Below are 14547 nucleotides of genomic sequence, written 5' to 3' on the forward strand. Positions count from 1 at the left end.
ATGAGTACAATTCTCACTCGTACTGGGAATACAACAGCAGACTGGGCTTCCATTGTTTATTAAGTTCCTGCATTCCATTCTCACAAACAATCTTAGCTGGACTAACATCTGTGAAAAACAGAAGTCTACACTGGACACAATACTATCCCCTACTTTATGGCCCACTTAAAAACTAAGGGCTTTATTTAGAGTTTGGCAGATGCCCCATCCACCTTATTTATAGGGCATAGACGGGACATCTATCACTTTTTGGCAGATATCACATCTGCCAAACTTTAAATAAGGCTCTCCATGTTGTGACACCTTCTGCACGGTCAATAGTGCAAAACCCTGATTGTCTCAACCGTACTGATTGCCAATAACTCATAGAGGTAACTTTCTCAAACCAATGGATGACCAGTCAAACCTCAAAACATTTTTCAAAAACCTCACAAGCAAATTATCAGGTCAATTTCTCAATTTGGATAAACTGACCTGTAAACCGAACATTGGTTCCCTGTCTCACTTTTACCAACATTTCTAGCCTGTCTTTCACTCTTTTAAATGGTATTGGCATACTATTCTGAAAATGTGCAAAGGAATCAGCTCTACCCTGACTTTTGGCTTAGAGGGTTTCAAATACTCCATTTCTTTACTCCAAGGTCACCTCTGTGAGCCTAGTTGTCATAGATGCAAGTCTGTCGTCCACAATCGCCATTTTAGATTCAGTTCCATCAATCTTCCTGTCAAGTCTTTCTAAAGACTCCTTCAGTATCCTCTCACCACTCGCAAGAAAGCTCATATCCCCACTGGTAGTGTCCTCTGAAATGGATGTCCTGCAGCCACCAGCTAGAGTTAGTCTATTTTTGAACTACCTCTTGAGCTTGGTTTACCATGTTCCACATAATGGATGATCCAAGTGCTGCAATGCTGTTTCAAGACTCTTAGTAACAGCGACCTAGTACTCTGGGCTAGCTGCAATATATAGTGTCAGGCGGGATTATAAGCTCTCTTAATGTAAGGGATGGTTGGGGTCTCCCTATATACAGCCTACTTCCTCCTTGCAATTCAATGCTCCTAAGCTGCATTATCCAATTCCCGGGCAGCATCTCTGACTTTTCACCTCTCTCATTGCATCCAGCACACCTAGGGCCTCGCTCCATCTCTGGGGTTAATGTTATTATGGCCAGACAGCATCAGTATCCAACTGCAATACACCACAGTAGAGCAGATATTGCTCAGGAAAGAAATCTAGCATTCTAATTTAATAGAAAAAGAGAAAAATCACTGCTTAAAAGGTTCTAAGACATTGCATTTCTTTTCTTTGTCTTTTTTTCTTCTTTGTCAACATAACGTGCAAATGAAAGTTTCCAGGATTGTAACCATCCGAGGTATGGACACATTTTTTATAAAATAAAACGTGCTTTCCTTAGTGCTGAAGTTGTTTGCAGGATCACTTTTGTGATTGTCATTCTAGAGTCACATTAAAGTGCTCAAAAGAGAAATCACTTTTTTTTTATAACTATCACCAATACCTGCATTGACAAACACTTGTTTGCAACACTGTCCATGTTGCATATGCTTGATGATTAACTGCACTAGGGAACAACCGGATTCAACAAAATATATATATGAAAGTAATGCAGCAAAATGTGTTCTATGTTTAGTCAAACAAAAATACTTCTTCTTTTCAAAAGGCATTCATAGAATGACCCTGGTGTTTACCAATACTCAAGAGGTAAGATCAGAAGGACTGAATATCACATAAATGAGTAACTTTATGAAGTGTGGGCTCCCGTGTATGGTTTTTGCGAAGTTATTAATTTCATAGCATTGATAAAAATCCCCAACGTATGCCAATATAAAGGTAACTAGGTTCTAGGTAATTTCAAGGTCCAAAAGAACCTTCTTATAATTCCACATGATAAATGGGGGCATGTCTCTCACAAATACTTATGCACTCATACTAACCTGTACAGGCACCAATTTTAATCGCCAGCCGCTGTCCATGTAGGTAACAGCGGTGGGGCGGTGGGGCCGGGTGGGTGGGGAGGGGGGGATTTTGAGGGACAATGCAGAGGGAAAATTAGTTATTTATTTAATTTTCCCTCTGCATCGTCCCTCGAAACCCCCCCCACCCCCCAAAGCGGCACCACCGCTGTTACCTGCATGGACCGTGGCTGTTCATCACCTAGTATCAATGTTAAAGTGGTTTAAGGAACACTGACCAGAGAAGTCAAACATAATTACAGTGGCATTAATACCTAAGATGCTAGTGTCAAAAGGAAGAAGAAAAAGTTCCTATTTCTATCCACATGTATAAATTCAACAAAAATCTATATTTTACGGTAAGTCTACAGATTTACATCTCACACTAATCTACTTACAAATCAGGTTGCTGTCCGGCCGCAATTTCACTCTGGGGTACAGGATAGAGTGCTTCATATGTTCTCAATTCCCCTGATCCGTGTATTGCATATGCATTGAACCTGTCAACATCAGGTGGAAAATAGCTCCAAGGAATAACAGCTCTGCCTTCCCATCTGGTTCCTTTTCTAGTCACATCACACTCCAAGGCAAGCTCTTGCTGGAATGGTTAAAAAGAGATAATAAAGACATACAAAAGCTTTGAAAATAAGAATGAGAGTGGCTCGCTGGGTAGGAAGCAGCACAATTTCAAAGTATGTTGTCACCTACTTTCCATGCATTTCTTCGGCCTGAAAGCAGCAACACCAAATGCTGTCCATGGCTGTAAAAATGCAACATACTATAAAACATTAGAATCAAATTAATTAATTTTAACACAGTATAAATCAACAAAAAGGATTTGCCTTTGTTAGTTTAATTCGAGAAATAAAATAGTTTACGCCTACATATAAGGCTTACTTGCATGGCCTCTACATAGGCATGGCAATAAGAAACAAACATTGGCAAGTCCAATGTGTTTGGCGTTGAACTTCAGACCTTATACTTTGTAAATAGTTGTTTTGCTTTGACATAGTTTTTGCAAAACTGTATTGATGGGGAAGTTGCTGGCCCCTTTTCAATCTAAAAACAATAAACGTTGATTACTAGCAAAAATATGTTTTCGTTTCGAGTCCCTGGCTTAGTAGTCCCTGGGACTGAAGGGAACGACTTTGTGTGTGGATGTGCTATTTGTGAAAGGGTAGAATGCTGTCACTCACAGGGATGTTAGCCAACAGGAAGTGGGCAGACCCAATGTGATGTGGTGTATGCTGTAGTGGAAGGAAGAAAAAAATGTGAATGGGGAAAAGAAGATCATTGGATGAGGAAGGCTGGTTGAAAGCCCCTGTAAGTAAATATTTTATACATATAATTTTAGAAAAATCAAAAGGTCTTAGCTAACCTTGGACCTAATAATTAATTTCAGTAGTGCACCACTCAGGAGGCTCCAAAGACAGGACTGCACCACACAAGGACAAATGAACCAGCAAGGAGATGCATCCTATGATGGAAGACAGCATTTGTATATATATCACCAGAGAGAGAGCTAACTCTGCAAACATGTTCCCCTGGAATTATCCAAAGTCATTACACAGAGGCACATCATATGTTTTAGTACTTATCAAGGCACTCTCTTAAACAGTAGAATACCTCTTCAGAGTGAAGTGATGCAAACTGCTCAACCAATCTGTGAAGGGCTGTGCCTTGTCGACTCGTCAATACCGTGCAATGTCGTGTTCAGTCAAAATAAATCCTAGACCTACTAAGAGAGCTGCAAGAGGCAGTTCTTCCGACCCCACATGAAGCCTAGTAGTCTTATTTTAAGTTACACAGGGCACTTAAGAACCTTTGGAGAATAAATACTTAACTTCCAGCCAGTATCTCTGAATTGTGGAGCAGTACCAGACCATGTGAAGGTACACTCGGTTTCTTAGTGGTATCGTTTATCATGTCCAGGAGTGGTGGGTGCCCATCTTCCACAGTCTCTCAGGGGTGTTGTAAGTTCTGTTAAGTAATGTCAATTTGATAATGGGTAGACAGGCTAAAATCTCTAATTACCGGGGTGACCTCATAGCCTCGCTCCACTACCCACCTCCCAATTGTCTCAGGTTTTTTTTCCCAGTGGAACTGCTAGCTTGCAAATCGATCAGTAATGCTAACCAGAAGTAAACATGTGCAATGCACTTTAATCCCGAGAGGGAGATCACCAAGAACTTAGGAAGAGCCACAAATGCTGTGCTGCACTGTTCTAGAATATGTTGGAGCAGCAAATACCCGGAGAATTGGGATTTAAGGAGCTTAAACTCTTCTGCAAGGTGTCTAAAGAACCTTCTTTGATCAAACTCCCAGTCAGCTCTCAGAGTTGAGAGACCAATATATAGGGCCAGTAAGGTCCTAGGCTCTGAAGTCTTGCAGGCCATCAGATTGTATGCCTTGCCACAAGGGTGTCACTTGTGTTAGTTTGCTCTACCATCCATTGCAAAGCCCTCGGCCAGCAGTCCAATCCAACTCTTGTGGCTGGGCAGTTAAGCTTGGACCGGAGATCAATATAAAAATGCCAAAAGGAAATAAGTTGAGTTCTAGGTGAAAGGCAGGATAGTTTCTGGAACCACTGAGCCAGTTGTTCACTACTGGTACTTGATCAGCTTAATGCAGGAGCATGACCAGCATGCAAAACACACCACTTTAAACTGATGGGACACATTTATCCTGTGAGATAATACATTGCTTACCCAACTCACAAGAATCAGCAGGATCGAGTGCCTATCATAAGAAAGAAGCTTCCTGGAATCTCATAGGGGTAATTTTGGAGCATGAAATGGAGCCTCAGTAGTGCCACAATTTTGTTTAATGCCACTCTTCCGATTATGGAGAGGGGATGACTGTCCTATCCCGGGAGGTCCCTACGTCAGGCATCGAGAACCCGAGTGACATTGAATTCCCAAAACAACATTGGGTCTCTAGTTACATGCATTTTCAGGTACTTGAAACTAAATGTGTTTTCTCAAGTAGCAGAGACTTATACATTCTTACCCATAGATAGGAACTAGGGGAGCTTATATCCTACACATGTTCTGGCCATGCTCCTTGCTGCACACTGCCCGGGCTTGGGAAGCACTAGAATATAGTTTCACCACCCCAGAGTCTGACACCCTCATAGCCTCACCTATGGGATCACCGAGACTAGCTCCATGATGAGGCCCGTCCTGCCCCTATAAATAGTCCGGAGGCCCCCTGCTGTCTGCAAAAATTCAATCACAAAGATTAGTGCCGATCATCCGTTATCTCGTACCCTACCTTTGTGCATTCAGATACAACACTCATTGCTGACAAATATATGACCATTTACTGACTAATAGTGGGTGTGGGGGGCAGGGGTTATATGCTACCATTTGGGACCAGTTATGAAAATACATCACTGCTATATCAGAGGCATCCTACTATGTACAAATATATCACTGTATATTCGATGTTTGATCTACAAAACCCCAATAAAATGTGTTTTAAAAAAAAGAAAAGTTGTCACAAACTCCTTCCAACAAGTATTAAAAGTCCATTGCATCAGCATGTTGTTACCAATGATGTTCCAATGATTAAACAACAAGATGTTGTGTTTCTGTAATGTCTTTATTGGTTTGTGTGCTTTAACACTCATATCAGTAAAGGGCTTCATATGTGACTCATTGGTTTGTGCTGACACTGATGACTTCATTGTTGTTTCCTTTGGCGGCAGTTGTAAATTCTGAAGCATGCTTGAGGGCACCGCCTTCTGAGAAAGCACCTTTATTTAAAGATGTTGAGTCCTTTCAGCTGCACTTGCTATTCATGTTTGGTTTTGAAAGGAGCTGCCACATCGAGGAGCCAAACACCGAAGAGGTTTTCTTCGAGAGAGGTTCAGGTCTACAGATCAAGGCTGCACGTGTTTTTTGACACAGGCGCTCTCGAACTGAATGCTTTCAGTCTCTGCTCAACTTATTCAGAAGTTCGGATGAGGTACTGCCTTCGGCCGCTCAAGCAGAAATTCTTCTGGCGAATTAGGAAGAAACAGCATTACTGTAAGGTGGCAAGTTATGGGGGGGCACGTTTAGGTCTGCACTATTGGTTGGTGAAGGGAGATCAACCAATCATAGCACAAGAGACATACCTAGTTCCCCTCAGTAGAGATTTTCCCTTAGATATATAGGATTGTTTTGGGAACTAGCAATGAACCTTTAAAAGAACTGTTACAGCTTTTGCTTCAATAATATCAAGAACTTTGTGTTGTTAAACAGAAGGAATTGTAATTCTGGAATTTGCTCTCTTAGCGGAAACAACCAGCGCTTTCTCGTGTGAAATATAAAAACAATTCTTCGTAAAAGTAGAACTAACAATTGTTGACTTTTTCCTTCCAAGTCTACTTTCCTGCAGTACCCACAGTGCTTAATTTGAACCAGTGGTTTCCGGTGCTCGGCACAGGCACTTAATTGTCAACACCGGGAATTATAACAGTTTGCCACATGGTGGAGCTGTATAGCTAATTTAGAGATGAAGACAACAACAGTTATTTATTCGTTCAATATACATTAAAAATGTGTAATACCAGCAGCCCTAACCATTCTTATAGCACTGGGGGCATGGAATACTCTGAATTGTCAACAGAGTAGTAGGGTGAAGGTGAGTAGTTGTGTTGGGTCTGTCACTGGCAACTCTTGCAGGGGCAATAGGTATCGCAAGCTGCAGTTGCCTTCTGACCAGGGCCCTCACACTTATATTTTTACAAATTAAGCACTGATGTACTCACACTAACTTCTCTTTCCCCCATTTGGCCACATGCATACTCTGGTGAAATATAAAACCCAGAGTTGGTGCTGCCAAAAGGAGGGCATCTCAAGAGTATTGCTTCCTAGGAATCGGGCCTGACAAGACTAGTGACCTCAACATATAGTTCAAATATCTCCATTAGTCCCAGATTGCCCATTTTGGTTACCGGAGGCAAAGAAGCATATTGTTCACATAGAGCAAGACCTGGTTCTCGATTCTGCCTTCCCACTAAAACCACCTGTCAATCTTTGGTATCCAGGCAGCCAGTCACGCACTCATTAAAGTGAAAACCAAAGGAAAGAGAGGTCAGTTAGAAAGCACTTTAGAAAAGGAGAGTTTACATAGAAATGAGCCCAGAGACTACTAGACAGAGCTTAGATGTAGATCAGGAATCTGGGGCGAAAGTCATACTCTCAAATACCCAACAATGGAAAGCCCATCTCAATGAATCAAACACTTTTTCAAAATGATCCAATATCAGGGCACTGAGACTTGGAACTAATGGGCATGAGCCAGGGCAATCTGAGCTCGCCGTGGACATTGGTATGTACTACGTCCTGACATAAAGTTGTTGTGATCTAGGTGCACCATCAAGTACTCACTTAATCACTTTATTCAGTCTGTTTACCAGGTTCTTTGCCAAGATATTAGTTTTCATGTTGATGAGTAAAATAGGGCGGTAGGGGGTACAATATTCAGATGGTTATTCCAGTTTTAAAATGACCAAGGTAGTGTTTTGCTGTAGATCCCACGAGAGTAAGCCAGTCTACTTGGAGTCACTGGTCACTTAGAAGGTGGGGAATGAGCAGGTGGGGCCTGCTTCTTAAAGAGCTCAAAAGGAAATCCATTACACCCGATCATCTTACAGGGTTGCATAGAACTCAGTTCTTCGGCTACCTAATCTTCAGTCAGTGGGAGGCCAAGGTTCCACTTGTAAGAATTTGGCAGGGCTTAGATAGGTAGTTCTCGTGAAAAGGGATTAGCAGCACTGGTAGATAAAGCATGGACTGCAGAAAGGCAGTTGTAATAGTCTGGGAATGCCACTTAATAGGCAGACTGAGGGATACCAGGCTGTAGTATTAGCAGTGTAGGCCACCCATCACTGTTGGCTAGCTTGTAAAAACAATGGTGCACTTTGCCACTAATCTGATTTATAAGTCTAATCAATGCCATCCAGAACGACCGGGCCATATCAAGAGACAGATGCCTGTGCACCAACCTGGTTGGTTCAATCTGACAGAGCAAATGCAGTTCTCTAGAGGTGGCAAACTCGCGCTCCAGAGCAAGGAGCTCCTTATCTTGTTCCATACTCTTAAGATATGCCTTAGCCTTACCTTGAGCAAAAGACACACAATTGATGGATGGAATGCAGAACAAATGAAAACATTCACCCCCAGTCAAGATTTCTTGGGTTTAATCCATCATTCTTTTGCTCACCATGCCACCCCAGTTTAGACCTGGCCATATGCAAATCAGTCTTGACCCTGTGCCTCATGGGAACAGTCCAGCCCAAACTGCCAAGCCAGGTCCTCCCTGGACCGGAAACAAGCATCCTAGGACCGGTTTCGGGGTTTCACCCCTCTTCAGCCAGGATAGCTTGAGTCCAGTGGCACAGTGAGCCCAGCACCCAAGTCTGGGCATACCTGGCGCACTTAGGGCGAGAAAGCAAAAGACACACAATTGATGGACGGAATGCAGAACAAATGAAAAAATTCACCCCCAGTCAAGAGATCTGGGTTTAATCCATCATTCTTTTGCTCACCATGCCACCCCAGTTTCGATCTGGCCATATGCAAATCAGTCTTGACCCTGTGCCTCATGGGAACAGTCCAGCCTGAACTGCCAAGCCAGGTCCTCCCTGGACCGGAAACAAGCATCCTAGGACCGGTTTCGGGATTTAACCCCTCTTCAGCCAGGATAGCTTGATTCCAGTGGCACAGTGAGCCCAGTACCCACGTCTGGGCATACCTGGTGCACTTAGGGTGAGAAAGCAAAAGACACACAATTGATGGACGGAATGCAGAACAAATCAAAACATTCACCCCCAGTCAAGAGATCTGGGTTTAATCCATCATTCTTTTGCTCACCATGCCACCTCAGTTTAGACCTGGCCATATGCAAATCAGTCTTGACCCTGTGCCTCATGGGAACAGTCCAGCCTGAACTGCCAAGCCAGGTCCTCCCTGGACCGGAAATAAGCATCCTAGGACTGGTTTCGGGGTTTCACCCCTCTTCAGCCAGGATAGCTTGATTCCAGTGGCACAGTGAGCCCAGGACCCACGTCTGGGCATACCTGGCGCACTTAGGGTGAGAAAGCAAAAGACACACAATTGATGGACGGAATGCAGAACAAAGCAAAACATTCACCCCCAGTCAAGAGATCTGGGTTTAATCCATCATTCTTTTGCTCACCATGCCACCCCAGTTTAGACCTGGCCATATGCAAATCAGTCTTGACCCTGTGCCTCATGGGAACAGTCCAGCCCGAATGCCAAGCCAGGTCCTCCCTGAACCAGAAACAAGCATCCTAGGACCGGTTTCGGGGTTTCACCCCTCTTCAGCCAGGATAGCTTGATTCCAGTGGCACAGTGAGCCCAGGACCCACGTCTGGGCATACCTGGCGCACTTAGGGCAAGAAAGAAAAAGACACACAATTGATGGACGGAATGCAGAACACATCAAAACATTCACCCCCAGCCAAGAGATCTGGGTTTAATCCGTCATTCATTTGCTCACCAAGCCACCCCAGTTTAGACCTGGCCATATGCAAATCAGTCTTGACCCTGTGCCTCATGGGAACAGTCCTGCCTGAACTGCCAAGCCAGGTCCTCCCTGGACCGGAAACAAGCATCCTAGGACCGGTTTCGGGGTTTCACCCCTCTTCAGCCAGGATAGCTTGAGTCCACTGGCACAGTGAGCTCAGGACCCAAGTCTGGGCATACCTGGTGCACTTAGGGCGAGAAAGCAAAAGACACACAATTGATGGACGGAATGCAGAACAAATCAAAACATTCACCCCCAGCCAAGAGATCTGGGTTTAATCCGTCATTCTTTTGCTCACCAAGACACCCCAGTTTAGACCTGGCCATATGCAAATCAGTCTTGACCCTGTGCCTCATGGGAACAGTCCTGCCTGAACTGCCAAGCCAGGTCCTCCCTGGACCGGAAACAAGCATCCTAGGACCGGTTTCGGGGTTTCACCCCTCTTCAGCCAGGATAGCTTGATTCCAGTGGCACAGTGAGCCCAGGACCCACGTCTGGGCATACCTGGCGCACTTAGGGCGAGAAAGCAAAAGACACACAATTGATGGACGTAATGCAGAACAAATCAAAACATTCACCCCCATTCAAGAGATCTGGAAGACCTAGCCTGGCAGTTCGGGCTGGACTGTTCCCATGGGGCACAGGGTCAAGAGTGATTTGCATATGGCTGGGTCCAAACTGGAATGGCATGGTGAGCAAAAAAACGATGGATTTAGGCCCAGATCTCTGTACTGGGGTGAATGTATGACATTGTTCTGCATTCTGTCCGTCAATAGTTCTTTTTGCATTCGCCTTACCTTGAAGCACTGTAGTGAAGATTTCCCACACTATATTGGGAGAAGTCTGCCTCCTCCCAAAGGAAGGCAGAGAAATATTCGTCCATCAACCACTACATAAAGCACCAGATTACAGGTGCACCAGCATATGTGCGAACGATGGGCAATTCCACAAGGAGTGTACAGATTGATCCAGGGTAAGGATGCACAAACCTGTGATCCATGCATATCAGTGGATGGGAGTAAAAAATAGTCAATTTGAGAGAATTATTAGTGAGCAGCTGAATTAAAGGTAAAGGACCTCTTGTCTGTGTGCCCGACCAGCCAGCTAGATGTCACACAGGCACAAGGAGGTCATCCAATCAGAGAGCACAGCATTCCTAAGAGTTCTAATGGTACGAGAGTGGCAGACATCAAAGTCTTCATCCAAGATCACATTGCAATCACTTCCTATTGCTGTAAGCTCATGGGGCATATTCACAAATAGGTTTACAGTTATCTGCAGAGTTCCCTGAGTAAGAAGGGGAGAAGTGTAAACACTCAAGATCAACAAGGAGCAACCTTCTAACTTGTCTGACACCAGGATGTATCCCCCTAAGCTATCTGTGTGTACCTGGGAAACCACTTATGGTGGGACATACATACTAGTAAAACCACTTATCTGGAGCCTATACTGAACCTAGAGTGATACAATCTGTTGTACTTTCCCATGCTTGAGTATATTGCTTAGGTCCTTAACATTCTCGGTTCTATTAATGGAGGAAGCATACTTCTACTATGCGTACTACTTTTCCTCTACGCTCATCCACATCAGTCTAAGCAATATGAATACACTGGCACAGTAACAACTTCAATATTCAAGGAAAACACTCTCCTGCAACTCTCCTATTGCCAATACTATAACCATAGAAGCTTGGGAGTGATGAGCAGACTTACCCGCAAACTCAACTGCCCCAAATTATGGAAAGAAGATAAGAAGTGACTTTGCTACCAACAGGTTTAACAGTACCGTCAATGAGGCTGGGTCCCCCACCACCTGCAGGAGCAGTGTCCGTAGGTTAATCTAACAAAATTTATTAAGAGCAATCTCATCCAAACTCCACAGTATATGAGCAAAGGCATAAGGATAGCAGAGAAAACAAAAGTGAGAGACAAAGGCAAAGAAGTCTGAAACCAAAAGCATTTAGGCCCACTCTCAGTTATAGTTGCAATCTCCATAAAATGTTCTTGGCCTGATATTTCCCTTTCTTTATCAGGCTCACTGGAAACACTGGTCATTGCTGATTATGCTATGAGAAGCACTTCTGGCATGTTGTCGACATATTTTCTGATTTCTTCTCTCGTAGGGGGTCCCTATTTAGGTATGCATCACACAGTGTAAAGTGGTCCTTGATAATAACAGCAGGGCCTGAGAGGACATTGGAGGTTTGGAAGGTACAGCAAAACATACTCTAGCTGCGTAACACATCGCTTTTGCATAGCTGCCAAAAGGATTATCGGTGCTGTTGGATCAGGCGTGTATATACTATTAACACCATCACTCAAGCAAACTAGCCATGAGGTGATAAAGTAAGGTGGAAGATCCGGGGAGGCCTAGGTAATAATGCACGTTTTGCCCTCTCAATAAAGAAGCATGGTAAAAAGTCTTTAGATGATCATCTAGGTTTTGAGCCAATTAGAGAGAAATTATTTGGAACATGTTCCTTCCACTGCCTCCGGGATGCTCAGGATCCTGGGATTATTCTGGTGGGCTGTTCCCTCTGTATCCTCGACCATTTGCTCAAACCATCCCACAATTCTTAGTACTTTGATGGCTATAGTTTGGAGAGTCCGGAGGGCATCTTACATGGCTGAGATGCATTCCTCCATGGCCGCAATCAAACACACTGCAGAGGTCCTGGCAGAGCAGGAAATGGTGCGTGGGTTGCTTCATAGTCTGTCTCTTTCTCAGGAAGCTCTTAAACATTCCTGTAAGCTCTGAAAGTAAAGCTGAGGACATCACTCAGGACCCGGAAGTGTGGGTAGTTCACCCCAAAATGCAAGCACATGTGCAGTCCTGTGCCATTTATGTGAGGTGCTGTTACTCTACAGGGCAAAGCAAGAACACAAGTCAAAGAATGTATCTGGCAGATAGGCTTTAAGTAGACCTTCTACCGTCTGCCAGGTCGACCTCTTCGCAAAGTGTGTTCTCAGGCCTTGTCCACAGAGTCTCTGGGGATGGTCATTTCCTCAATGGGTGCCACATTCCCTTTTGTGGGTGAAAAAGAAAGTCTGAACGTGAGGCCCCTGTCAGCAGGTGTCAGACAGACAATGTTGTCCTAATCCATGGGTGTCACAAAGTTCCAGTTCCAAGGTTATCAGCTGATACTCTGCAGAGGCTGGCAACAGGAGGGCAAGAAGCTTCTTGTTTGTCACGGGGAGCTGACCTCCTTTCACTCCCACTCAAAGGTTGACTGTCCCACAGAGTCCTCGCTTGCCCCAGCGATAAGCCACTCTGAAAGCATCATTGGGTTTCCCATGTCCTATAAATGTTGTACAAGGCTCATACACAGACACACGAATATACAAACAAACATATACATATATATATATATATGAACACAGACACAGACACACACACATATATATATATATATACGCATGCACACACATATATATGCACCAATATGCATACACTGAAAAAGCCAAAGATTAAAGTGACGTTATAGTTAGGTGACAATGTGCCAACGTAACATTATATCCCAGGCATGCACAGGCTTGTGATCAATGATGTCATAGAACATGTCATAAGTGACGTAATATAGGAGGTAATTAGCAGTGTAGGGAGAGGGAGTGAGTCATAGTTATATACAAAACTACAAAGCTTTCTGAACAAACATCTAGATTCCTTCCACATGATGTGTAATCCCGTTCAGAGATATTGCTTTCCAAAAAAGTCTATAGAAACTGCATGGGGATTTTGTGTTTTGAAACCTCAGCTTGATGGACCACCCAAAAACGTTTCCGGCACAAATTAGACCGAAAGTAGCACTTTTTTGTAAAGTTTCATGAAGGTTTGTTAAACAGCGTCAAAGTTATTAGCAAAACAAATATATATATATATATATATATATATATATATATATATATCCAACAACCACAGTCGCTTCTGCAGCAGCCTCTTTGTATGAGGAGTGTCCGGCGGGGTAGCGAACCCCAAATATCCACAAGTTAATCGCAAATCAACGCAGAAACCACAATTCCAAGTCAGAAATCACAGCGCTGACACTCTAAATGGCGAAAGACGTATGTTTATTCACACATGTCAGTAACAATGTCCCAACACGTTTCGGAGCCACAAACACTCCTTGATCACAGGTCAAGCTTGAACGTGCAAACTACCTCCTTTAAAGAGACAGTGAGTGCATTATACAAATAACATAGAAGAGATGCTGTGTTTACTATTTACATTGTTAATGGAGCGTTACAGAGTGAAATTTAACAGAAATTCAGAAACTATTTCATTTATTGAGTGCTAAAAAGTGTCAGTTAATTTAGTTGGATTTAAGTACAAATACATGGAGTACTGCAATTGTTGTTAATCTTAACACGATATTGAACGGGTCTGTGAGCAACTTTTACCCTACCACATGAAACATTGCTGTATCAATCTTTAAAGCCCCAGTGGGCATTTTCTCCGTGGGATAACAGGTTACTCAATGGCAACAAAAAATGTATTAAATGGGAACAAAAATGTTATACTCTCTTTCTAACCTTGAGTACGGTCATTTTAAGACTCAATTACGCCCTAGTTGTAAAAAATAGGCAGCATCCTGTAACCGCCAATTCATGCCTGCTTGTAATATGCCAATCACAGTCACTGTTTACATGACTGAGAATAATAATTAAACTGTTGAATAACATTATATTCATGCACTTGTACTATCTATTCCCTCTTATGTTAGAAAATAAAAGCATTGTGTGATAAACACCTCTGCTGATTGTCATTTGAACGGGGTTTGTTTGTCCTGAGAGCGCACGGACTTGTACTTTTGAAGAATTTGATTGCCGGTACGCTCTGCCGGCGTGTGCGCCACTTTCCTTGGGTCCCCCACAATCCGGAAGGAGCAACTGGGTTTGGAGATGGAGAGATATATATATATATTCACTTAAAAAACCATAGGTTTCACACACGTTATAGTTAGCAATTAGCATTTTAAAAACCTTGCAAATTCACTGAAAAAACCATAGGTTTCACACATGTTATAGTTAGCTGGACATTTCA

General features: G+C 43.3%; 1 protein-coding gene across 3 annotated transcripts in view; it reads right to left on the reverse strand.

Annotated features, from left to right (window-relative positions):
* LOC146862301 (UPF0462 protein C4orf33 homolog) overlaps positions 1-14547 on the reverse strand; it is a 139775-nt gene that overhangs the window by 25331 nt on the left and 99897 nt on the right. For 2 of the 3 annotated variants that reach the window (XM_085641488.1, XM_085641490.1), the window contains exons 4-5: positions 2677-2746; positions 2367-2566 (exon numbers count right to left, since the gene is read on the reverse strand). In XM_085641488.1, the coding sequence (XP_085497614.1) occupies positions 2367-2566; positions 2677-2746 (270 nt within the window). The remainder of the gene's footprint in view (positions 1-2366; positions 2567-2676; positions 2747-14547) is intronic. The other variant, XM_085641489.1, reaches the window with a different exon arrangement.

The sequence above is a fragment of the Triturus cristatus genome, chromosome 2_2 (genome assembly GCF_964204655.1).
Source record: "Triturus cristatus chromosome 2_2, aTriCri1.1, whole genome shotgun sequence".
Taxonomy (NCBI): domain Eukaryota; kingdom Metazoa; phylum Chordata; class Amphibia; order Caudata; family Salamandridae; genus Triturus; species Triturus cristatus.